General features: G+C 32.3%; 3 protein-coding genes across 3 annotated transcripts; all 3 read left to right on the top strand.

The window, feature by feature from the left end:
- The first annotated feature begins 5,512 nt into the window (after positions 1-5,512).
- Positions 5,513-5,984, top strand: LOC139881749 (mavicyanin-like). The gene is made up of 2 exons (XM_071866166.1): positions 5,513-5,675; positions 5,782-5,984. Exons 1-2 carry the CDS (start codon positions 5,513-5,515, stop codon positions 5,982-5,984), a joined length of 366 nt encoding a protein of 121 aa, XP_071722267.1.
- A 711-nt stretch (positions 5,985-6,695) lies between these two features.
- On the top strand, positions 6,696-8,777 carry LOC139881748 (pentatricopeptide repeat-containing protein At1g80880, mitochondrial-like). Its single transcript, XM_071866165.1, is given in 2 exon segments — positions 6,696-7,264; positions 7,706-8,777. Coding segments are annotated over 2 exon segments (1,641 nt in total).
- Positions 8,778-9,942: 1,165 nt separating this feature from the next.
- Positions 9,943-11,069, top strand: LOC139881747 (early nodulin-like protein 17). The gene is made up of 4 exons (XM_071866163.1): positions 9,943-10,132; positions 10,413-10,482; positions 10,528-10,606; positions 10,695-11,069. The coding sequence occupies exons 1-4, from the start codon at positions 9,943-9,945 to the stop codon at positions 11,067-11,069; spliced, it is 714 nt and encodes a 237-aa protein (XP_071722264.1).
- Positions 11,070-11,570: the final 501 nt, after the last annotated feature.

Here is an 11,570-nt window from a genome sequence, read left to right as displayed (position 1 = left end):
ATATATTTAGTTCTATAGTTAGTAATAATTATAAGAGGAGGATACTCTTACACCATATATAGATAAATAATATTGTAATATACTCCATATAATAATATCATAATATAACAAAATTTATATTTCTTGGAGTGATGGCTAAGATTTTGTGAAAAGATAGAATAGAGCGTACAGATATAAGGTCAAAATAAAATTTATAGGTAATATTTCCTCCATCTTTCAATATTATCATTAAATCCGACCAAATATATGTATAATCGTGAATCAAATATGGGCTCCTAACGTTACGACTTGGGCTTACAGTTCATTGTTAAATTTAGGCCTAATAAAACAAAAATAATTAAGTTTTATCTGTCAATGTGAATGACAAGATTAGGCAAAAAAATATCATCATTATACTCCCAATGCATTGCATTAATTAACAAATTACATCAACTTTTTTCACTTAGAGTCTTGTGCCGATTTGATCTTCATTAATTATCATGTTTCCTTGTCTACTTAAACTTTACTATAAATAGCAAAGCCAACTACAAACAAGAAGGAGGGACCGAATTTTAGAGAGATGGGCAGCTCTCTTTTGTAAGAAAAATTACTCTCTATCTATTGAAGTTCAGCTCAATTCACGGCAAAAAGAATAATAAATCATTAAAGAGTAAATAATTGACAGCATAAAAAAATAAAATTGTAGGTCTTCTTGTTGCAATCGTCACTTTTGTTTCTTCTTTGTGATAGACGACCTGCAAATCAAAAAAATTAGCTCCATATCTTTAATTAATTAAAATCGAAATTGATAGCCAATAGAATTGAACAAAAAAAAATAGTCCTTACACGTGTGTGGCGAGTTGAGTCTTGGTCGGAGAGAGATCCGGCGAGAGAGACAGAAGAGAGGCCGACGAAAAATTCAGGATGAGTAAGGCGGTCGGGGAGAGAGTCGGAGAGAAAGAGCCGTAGAGTTAGAGAGATGAGAGGCCGAGAGATGAAAGGGAAAAAGAAAGAGATGAATGTGGCGGTGACGAGAAAGAGAACAAATTAAAGAAGAAGAAGAGAAAATGTGGAACGGTGGTGTAGTAGAATTTAGGTTCATTTTTTTTTATTTTTTTCAATTAATTTGGGCTTTTCTGGGCCCCTTTTTTATTTTATTTTTTATTGTGGTGTTCTATCATTGTAATTAATTTAGTTTCTATATAATTTACCTCATAATTTATAATTACATGCCATTTAGGTCCTAGATATTATAGAGAAGAGAAACTTTAATATAGGTAATTGTCGTATTAGACGAGTATTGTAGGGTGCTTAACACCTTCCCTACGTACAACTAATCTTCCGAACTCTCGTGATTTAATTTATTTTGGGATTAATCGTTTGATTTTGATAAGTACAGGGGAACTCATTCACCGAAAAAGAATGAGTGGCGACTCTAGTCATTTAGTCCCATTTCGTCGATCGATCCTCAATTTACTTTCAATTAATACATTTATATAAATAATTTTTATTTTTTATAAATGATTTTTAATTTTCATGCGGGATCGGGGTGTCGACAAATATGTATATTTTTTACTTTTTATTAACTCAAAATAAACGACTTTCATGTTTAATTTAGATTAAAATTAAGGAGTAACAATTATACTAAACAATAAAGTTCTAATATGCAAATAGTAAAAAATTATGTAGCAAATTAGGATTATTACTGTTCATTTTTTGTGCTTAGAGTGTATTATGATTGTTCATTGAAACAACTCACCAACCAAATACTGACATGTGTCATTGTCATCTCTCTCCCAACAAAAAATCTGAAACTTCAAATCCTCATAACTGAAAATTAAGACCGCATCGTAACATTCCTATTAGACACAAAATTGTAGGTCTAAATTTTTCCAATCGGATGAAATTCGTTTCAAATTTTAGCGATTTTCTATTAATATTAAAATCGTACATATTTAAAGACAAATTTAGTTTTCTTCGTCTATTTTAGAAAATATTAATGAATGATCCTCAATTTTTATTCTTTACTTATTATGCAATATTTTTTCTCTTCCAAAATAATCACGAAACTTTAAAACTCGTAATTACAAGCCGCATCATAATATTCATATTAGAGGCAAAAAATGTTGACCTTATATTTTCCGATCGAATGAGTTGTTTTGATATTTTAGATTTCATATAAATATTCTACTAAAAATTTTAGATAAAACTGAACATATTTCAAGTTAAAAAAATTCCTTCATATAAAAATTTTAGATAAAACTGAATATATTTCAAGTTAAAACAATTTCCTTCATATTCTTTATATGATAATGTTAAAAAATCATCGCATTTTATTTTTAAATAAGTGGGTCTTGGATCTTACGTAATATTTTTTCTCCTACAAAATAATTTCGAAACTTCAAAGCTCAGTGACTATAAATAGAAGTCATGTCTAAGTATTGATGTTTGGAGCAAAATAAAACTTAGATTTTTCTTATCGAATGAGAGTCGTTTCTATAATTTCAAATTTTATAAGATTATTTTATGATTTTTAAGTAAAATGGAGATATTTAAAGTTCAAATCTATTTGCTCTCAATACTTTATGAGATAATACTTAGTGATTCTTGTATTTTATTTTTAAATAAATGGGTCTTACCGTATTGTGACACGTGTCACATAATTTCATCTCTCCTCCAAAATAATTTTAAAACTTTAATGCGTGTAACTACAATGGAAACGACAACGCAACATTGTTATCGGAGGAAAAAATGTAGGCGTAAATTGTGCCAACCGAATGAGAATCATTATGATATTTTTCGATTTCAGATGATATTTCTACGATGCAAATAATCAAATAAGAAAGAAATTCAAAATGTTGTATCTTCCACTAAAAAAAGACACATGGTACTAAAGCAAAAATAATTAAAAAATAGTAAGACCATATTTATTTTCGATTAGGGTTTTTTTTATATATTTGCCACCTAGGAGTCACAAATCTCCATGTAGGGTATAGCAATATGAATGATAAAATATATATATAAAAAATATATAATATAATCATAAATGATAGTATAATAGAACAAAATAAAAATATGTAAACAAAAATGACTAAAGAAAAATCTTACAATACTTGTTTTTTTGTGAATAGTCGGTACAAAATTCCATCAAATAATTCTACAGATCCATCTCTATAGTTTATTAAATAATTATTGGAATAGATCATTTTGAGGAAGTTGAAATTGTTGAAGAAAAACTAGATGTAGCAAAGAAAGAGAAGAATAAAGCAAAAGGCAACAATGACTTGCAGAAGAAGAAATAAGGTTTGATGAAGAAGAAAACTGCAAAAAGGAAGATGATCTCTACCAACTTGATCGAGAAAATAATTCTAAAGCTGTTTAAGAAGTTTTTGAAGTTGAAAAAATCAAAACAATGCATTAAAGAGATGAACAGAAAAGAAGATAAAACTTTCTACAGAAAGGATGGCAATGCACATCGTCAGAACATTAAGGACCTTGGTGTAGCTACTGCAAACTTTGGGAGTCCGTCTGAACAAAATGAATAAGATAAGATGCCGGTCGGATTATGATTTGGCGGAACTCAAGAGACCTACTAGTAGATTCAGGATGATGTCAGGATCATCGACTTATCTTCGAATTAGCGTACAATTCTCTCAACTTAAAGTTCCCAATTTTTAGGGTGCTTAGTTACTGTTCATGTTTCAAATTCCAGTTTCAGTCTTTTGAATAAGATTAGATTAAATTAATGAAGTGGGTAGCTTCGTTTAGTGTCTATGAAGTGATTCGTAAGTTTACTTTGGTCTGCCACGACATGGAATTCATAATCTGTATTCAAGTTGGAAACTATGAACTGGAATTGGGGTTTTTCATTAGAAGTTGTTGCAGCTGATTTTGTTGATTCGAAATCGTTAAGGAGGATCCATTGATGATGTCTAAATGTTAAACTTGGATTTCTAGAGCTTGTTTGAAGATCTCATTAGTGAGTTGCTCTATTTTTCTAGTTTAGTCAAGTTTGCATGAAAATAGTTTTAGAAGTTGTTTTTCAGTCAAGTTAAGCTCAGTTCAAGTTAGTAGAAGTATTTAGAAGGTATTCAAATGATGATGTGTGATTGATCAAGCGTAGAACAAAAGTCAAGCAAAAAGTCAATAAAAAATGGTGTCTTTGTCAATTTAGAGAAGATTCAGCTGTAATTTTTGCCTCTTTTACAGTGTTACCAGATCATAAACGCTTTATGAATTATCCTGAAATCAAAATAGAGATCGTGCAAAAAGTAAACCATTTCTAGTTTTCGCTTTTTGGTTTTGCTTTTCTAGTTTTGCAGAAAATCCAGATTGAAATTCATTTTTTCATTTTCATGTCAGCTTAGGGTAAAACTTTGGACGCCTATATAAAGGATTGTAATCGTCTCTTTTATTTAGAATGGTATGAAGTATTGAAATCGTCATTTTTATTTTATTTTCTCAGTTTCAAAAGTTATGGTTGCATCGGTTGAGTGAACCTTAGATTTCGATTACCCAAATTAGATTTCTAGGTTCAAAACACTTTAGATACCGACGTTAATCCTTAGATTAAGTTAGCATCAAATCAAACATGGAGGATATGGTTTTTATTTCTGTTTTAATGTATTAGTTATTCTGTTTTGCTATGTTTTCTTCTATAATTGCTTGGAGTTGCAGTGCTTGCTGTTGTTTCTGTCTCATTTTGATCGGATCTTGAGCTCGCCGTCGACCGGTAGTTCAGGATTTTTCTAACAATAATCACTCTCTTCATTTGTTTTTCGGTAAGTCCAAATTCTTTTTTGGCACGTGTCCACTTTTCGTCTCTATCTTTTAAAACAGGTTCTTAAATTTTAAAGTCTCGCAATTGAAGCCGAGTCACGACATTAAGATCAAAATCAAAATTTTATAGCTAAACTTTTACGATTTGAAGAGAGATGTGGATTTTCTCGATTTCATGTGAGCATAAATCTTTAAAATTATGTATAAATGACTGATAGATTAAACACACAAACTCGCGTCTAATATGTTAAATTTTTACTTTCACCTTATTTTTAGGACCAATAACTTAAAAAATATATTGAGAGACGGAAATAATACTATCCAACAGTACAGTACTACAACACCAATAGCTTTATATTAATATTTTATTTTAATTGTCAAATTCTTATTATGAGTATAACAAAGTATTTTTCGCAGGAAAATATATATCTTATGATAAAAAAAAAATAATAATAATTCATATTTGAGAGATAGCTTTCTATGTATATGGACATTTTCTAGAAGGGGAAAATAATATTTATATCCAAAGGATTTTTCTGACAAAAAAAATCTTAAATATTATTTTTTTAGACATTTAATCTTTTATTTATGTCTTTTTTTTCCTTCCTTTTAGTCAACATTTCCTTAACTAAGGCAGTCAAAAGTTATATATTTCTAAATCCCCTATATATATGTAGCCATAGTTTTCATTTTCTTATATAACTCTCTTATCTGGTAAATTTATTTTAGCAGACACACAACAAAAAACATTATAATGGATTTTGCCAAGAAAGTTATATCTCTAGGGCTTATATTATCACTCTTTCAAGTCTCACTTGCTGCTGTTTACCAAGTTGGCGGACCTGTTGGCTGGAAGTTAGGTTTCAACTATAATCAGTGGGCTGGTAACCAGTTGATTCGCGTCGGCGACACTCTTGGTATGACCTAATTAAATTTTTTTCCAAATTTATTTTCGATTTTCCTTATTTTTTAAATTTGATTTTCAAGAGTTATATATAAATTTTTTTTAAAAATTAATTGCAGTGTTTAAATATATCAAAGCTGTGCACAACGTACTACAAGTGACGCAACAAAATTATGCGTCGTGTAATACGTCTTCTCCGGTAGCCACCTTTTCAAGCGGATCGGATTCGATAACTCTGAAAACGGCCAGCCACCATTATTTCATTTGTGGTACTCCTGGCCATTGTTTAGGTGGACAGAAAGTTGACATCTTAGTATCCTAAATAAATGATAATTACTTAATTAATGTAATAGACAAATTAATCATGTGTTTGTATGGTTGTGTAATGGGAACATTTTATAATCAATAAAAAGATGAAGATTAATCCTTTGGTTTTCAGCATTCATGAATGCTAGATCTTATCCACGACAAATTAGTAAGGAAGAATGCGTAAATACGTAGCTCAATGATTAAAACATTTATTTTTTCGAAATGTCATGAGTATTTTTATGTTTCAGAAAAAAGAGGTTTCTCTTACCTAAGTTATTCACAAATGACAATTTTTTTAAGGTATTCACAAATGACATATTATCTTTCTCTCAGTGATCAGAAATCCATTACAATCCTTATTATCATTTATCATACTATAGTGCCAATATTGTAACAAATATATATAATTTATAAAAATGTACCAATAAAGTATAAGCACTCATGGCTGACATGTTCTTCAATTTAAGAAACCCGAACAAAAATTGTTAATTTTCTAGACGATTCTGATTCGATTCTAAGACATTTTTGGTCATTTTCGACTTGCTTCCATATAGTTTCTTAAACAAGTAAAATCAAAATAAAATTTTAAAATATTTCGACTTCGTTTCGATTCGTTTCTGAAATTGAAACTGCGTTGACAGGGTCGATTTTTTTTATACGAGCGATTCGCGCGACCCATATATATTGTCTATCGGTTCAAAATCCAAGATTTTCAGCCTCCAGAATGTCATTTTTCACTCTCGCCGGCCGGGTTCTGAGGCTAAAACAAGTCCAACCCCTTCTTCTTCTTCTTCTCCACGAAAGCGCAAAAGTCAACACTCTCTCTTTGGCATTTTATCGAACAGCTTGCAAACATTCACAAACTCATCGCTATTTCACCTCTGACTTCTCCACTCTAGCTCCTAACAAACAATTTGAACCCTTTGATCCTTCAATTCAAACATATGTTCCCCCTAATCCTGGAATTCTCAATTTGCTCAAAGGGGTCATTGGCTTCGACTCGGAAGCGAAAGCCATGGATGCACTTGATGAGTCTGGGACGAAGCCAAGTCAAGAATCGATATATTCAGTTATTTGGGCATTGAAGGATGAGTGGAAGCTTGCTTTTTTGGCTTTCAAATGGGGAGAGAAATGTGGTTGTTTTGATGATGATGATGATGGTGAGAAAGCTTGGAATTTGATCATTTGGATTCTCGGTAGTCATAGCAAGTTTAACATTGCTTGGTGTTTGATAAAGAATTTGTATCAGTTGGAGATGGATACCAAGCAGGCCATGATTATAATGATTGACAGGTGAAGTTTACTATTAAATCGTGTTTCCAGTTTTGGCTTTGATGGTATGAGCTCTTGCTCAGAATCTATCGGTCTTGGCTTGAATTTTGAGGATAAATTGATTTGGGAAGATGCTAACAAGCCATACTACCTTGTTTCAATGCATATCTTTAGTTTTATGTCATTTAGTAGCACGATGCATTGTTTAGTTTGTTCATGCTGCTTTGCCTAATAGGATACCTTCCAGTAATCGGCTAGTTTAGTGTCCTTTGCAATCCTTAGTTTTGAGCACAGACGATCATCCTCCTATTTTCCTTTTGGGATACATTAATTCCATCTTGCCCTTTTCATGGTGAATAGTCTATATGCTATCAGCATGTTTGAATGCTTCCCCTAATTTTACATTTATCGTCGTAGCTTCCATTCACTCTGTTTATGTGTCATCTTTCTGGTGTTTATCAGGTATGCAGCTACCAACAATCCAAGCAAGGTTATTTGGGCATTTGACGTTATGGAGAAATTTAGATTGGGCCCTGATGAAGAAGCTTACCGTGCTGTCCTGCATTCTCTTTGTAGGCATGGGAACATTGAAGAAGCTGAAGAGTTTATGCTTGTAAACAAGAAGATGTTTACCTTGGACGCTGGGTGTTTTAATATCATTCTTAATGGTTGGTGTAATATCTCAGTCGATGTGTTTGAAGCAAAGAGAGTTTGGAGAGAAATGTGAAAATACTGCATTACTCCGAATACCGAGTCATACACTCACATGATTTCCTGTTTCTCAAAAGTTGGAAATCTTTTCGACTCCATGAGACTCTACGACGAAATGAAGAAAAGGAGCTGGACCCCTGGCCTTGAAGTTTATAATTCATTGGTTTATGTATTGACACACGAGGATTGCTTTAAGGAAGCTCTCAAAATGGTAGACAAAATGAAAGAAAATGGAGTGAGACCAGATTCTGATACTTATAACTCAATGATACGTCCTCTATGTGAAGCACAAAAACTAACAGAAGCAAGAAATGTTTTGTTCGCAATGATTAAGGAGAATCTCAAGCCAACCATCTACACATACCATTCATTTCTTGACGTCACTGATTTAGCAGGAATTTTGGGACTTCTTAACGTAATGAAGAATGCTGGTTTAGGTCCTAATAACGATACTTTTGTCCTCCTCCTCCGGAAGTTGCTCAAATTGAAGCAACCTGAAAGTGCATTGAAGATATGGTTTAAAATGAAGGAGCATGATTTGATACCCGGTTTAATACATTACACTTTGATGGTTGAAGGACTAGTAGCATGTGGGTATTTAGTCAAGGCCAGAGAAGTCTATGCTGAGATGATTCAGAATGGATTCTTGGATGATCGAAAACTCAAGAAGGCATTGAATGAACCACTTCAAGGAAATGAGGACGGAAGAAAGCTTCAGGAAGGTGGTAGACGAGATAATCCTGGGAAAGACCGTTATTTGAAATCAAGAGATTTGCGAAAACAAAGAAAGAAAAAGACATCAGATGACATGTTTAAGTCCTAATTCTGACTAACGAGGCAACTGAGATTGTGTTCACTTTCTTTCTAGGAGGCGGTAAGGCTTCTTCACTTGAAAGTGTTAGCTGCCGAAACTGCTTCGTGAAAGATTACTTTTGGAACCATACAGTTTTTGATTCATTTATTATTTTTGTTTTTCAATTGATAGATTGGTTAGAACCCAGCAACTTGAAAAGCCCTAAGCATTATGTAGTACCATTGGTCCAGGGATCAGTCTTTACCGTCTTTCCAGCTATATGCAGGTAATTACCAAATAACATTCAATACGTGGATCATTGTCGTCTTTGGATAGATAGCATTCTCAGTTTTGTTACACCATTCAATACGTAATTGAAACTGAGAATGCTATCTATCCATTTGTGTACCTTTCTATCAAATGCTCGATTATTGACTTGATTTCAGGTTACTCTGAATAACCAAGAAAATAATTGAGAATGGCGGGTCCTAAAAGTCCCTTTTGCCAGTCTTTCTTTGTTTTATAACTGGATCATTGTCTTACTGTGTTTATCCTATTTCTCATTCATCCATCAGGATCCACCTCACTCACATGGTCACTTATTAAGGAAAATTTTAATAAATTCTTGTAAAATAAATGTCGTTTTTTTATATTTATACGCATCTAATATTGATAATTATGATGTTTTTTTTTTTTATAATTATAATGTTTATTATCTTTTCTTTTAGAGTATAATATTATCCCTACTTCAATTAATCTATGTGATATTTTCTTTTCATTTAATGAAAAATAAATTGGATAATCTATGTTAAAAATATTATTAAAAATTCAAAACGATAATTATTTAGAGATAAAATAAAATTTTTCAAAAACGACATATGTAGAAGTAATGATTAGTTTATTTATTTCATTTTAATCTGTAACATAGGGCAATGCAATAATCCACAAACAATCTAGTTTGAAATTTAAAAAGAAAATCTAAAGCGTGACAGGATTTTCCATGATATGAGGGACCAGTGACAAAATTTATGAACCCTTTTGATATATCGTTTAGATTTTTTAAATACAATTTGCAGGGTCCCATTTGCCTATATGCACTTATCTACTACACATGCAAGAGTTCATCTTTCTGTCTCTCTCTAAAAAACACTGAATTGAAGAGAGAGAAAGACAACCATTCTACAGACAGACAAACATGTTTTTGAGGTTGTCCAGCTTGGCAGCTCCTCAGCTACTATTGAGCTGCTTCATTCTCATCCTTATCTCCGTCACCACGACAACCACCGCCACTGACCACATTGTTGGCGCCAACAAAGGCTGGAATCCAGGAATCAACTACACTCAGTGGTCCAAAAACCAAACTTTCTATGTCGGCGACCTTATCTGTAAGTATTAATCCTCTCTCTCTCTCTGAACTGTAAATTCTATTACCCGGATAGGAAATCTTCAGTATTTTTGTGGGATTTTAGTGTTTTTGTGTAGATGTGTGAAGACGGTAGATAGATCTATGCGTAAAGTCCTGGAAAAGTCCAAACTTTTACCGTCTTTTTCCTAAGAATGAAGGAAAAATTCACCTTTCTTTGTTGGTTGGAATTTACCTGAGCCTCGTTGGGAAGATAAGGCGGTCAAAAATTTGCATTTTACTTGTCATTTTTACATACACAGATAAATTCTTCTGGAAAAGTTTCAATCTTGAGCTTCATTGCGAAGAAATGACAGGGAAAAAATGTGATTTGTACTTGTCATTACGATTTTTAACTTTGACATATAAATTCCTCAGGAAAAAAGTGATTTTAACTTGCCATTTGTACATAGACAGAGACATTCCTGAGGAAAAATTTCTGTCTGAGCTTCATTGTGTATAAATGACAGGAAACTTCTACTTCGACACGTAAATTTCCAGCCAAAATTTGCAAAATGTGATTTTGACTTGCCATTTGTGCATAGACGGATTACTTAATGAGAAATTTTGTTCCTTTTTACACAGCATTTAGGTACCAGAAGACACAATACAATGTGTTTGAAGTGAACCAGACTAGCTATGGCAACTGCACTACTGATGGAGCAATAAGGAATGGGACGAGTGGCAAGGATTTCTTTCCTCTCCCCAAGGCTAAAAGATATTACTTCATTGGCGGCAATGGCCAGTGTTTCAATGGCATGAAAGTCTCTATCATTGTTCATCCTCTGCCGAAATCAGCCGTCTCGACGAATGGGACGTCTTCCAAGACACATTCGGCTGCTGGTCCGGTGGTGGGTTGTAGCAAAAGTTTGAGGACTCTGTTTTTGGTAGTTTTTTCGATTTATTGGGGTTTGTTCTAGTTGAGTTGTACTTGGATTTTGTTATTTTGAACCGACTGTTTGTTGACACTTGAAAAAAAACTCAAGTGAGGCGTGTTCATTTGCTTAGTTCAATGAAGTTTTTTTCTTTTGGGTACATGTTCATTTTTCATAATTCATTGATTTATTGGATATGATACTAGATGATTGATGTACGGTTAAATATGTATTATATTTTGTCCGTTTTTTAATATATTATTTTCGTTTTATAATAGTTGATGTTTTGGTTAAAATGACATACTTTAATTAATTAATGAGGTATATTGATGGTATTTTTATGAAAAAAAATATTTGTTGAGCTTCCTCAAATTGAGCGAGACATATATATAGTCTAAGAAATATTTCTTTTTGATAAAATATCCTCATTGACATTAAAATCAAAACATCAATTATTGTAAAACAAATGATGTATATTTTTTTAGATTTTTCATTTTGTCTAAAAAATGATGACTTTCAGACATAATTTAAATTAAAATATATTAT

The sequence above is a fragment of the Rutidosis leptorrhynchoides genome, unplaced genomic scaffold (genome assembly GCF_046630445.1).
Source record: "Rutidosis leptorrhynchoides isolate AG116_Rl617_1_P2 unplaced genomic scaffold, CSIRO_AGI_Rlap_v1 contig19, whole genome shotgun sequence".
Taxonomy (NCBI): domain Eukaryota; kingdom Viridiplantae; phylum Streptophyta; class Magnoliopsida; order Asterales; family Asteraceae; genus Rutidosis; species Rutidosis leptorrhynchoides.
This window is presented reverse-complemented; position numbering and strand designations above follow the sequence as displayed.

Coding starts and splice junctions, on each gene's coding strand:
- LOC139881749 (XM_071866166.1), top strand. CDS start 5,513: ATGGATTTTGCCAAGAAAGTTATATCTCTAGGGCTTATATTATCACTC. Junction 5,676..5,781: donor TCGCGTCGGCGACACTCTTG/GTATGACCTAAT, acceptor AATTAATTGCAG/TGTTTAAATATATCAAAGCT.
- LOC139881747 (XM_071866163.1), top strand. CDS start 9,943: ATGTTTTTGAGGTTGTCCAGCTTGGCAGCTCCTCAGCTACTATTGAGC. Junction 10,133..10,412: donor CTATGTCGGCGACCTTATCT/GTAAGTATTAAT, acceptor TTACATACACAG/ATAAATTCTTCTGGAAAAGT. Junction 10,483..10,527: donor ACAGGGAAAAAATGTGATTT/GTACTTGTCATT, acceptor TAAATTCCTCAG/GAAAAAAGTGATTTTAACTT.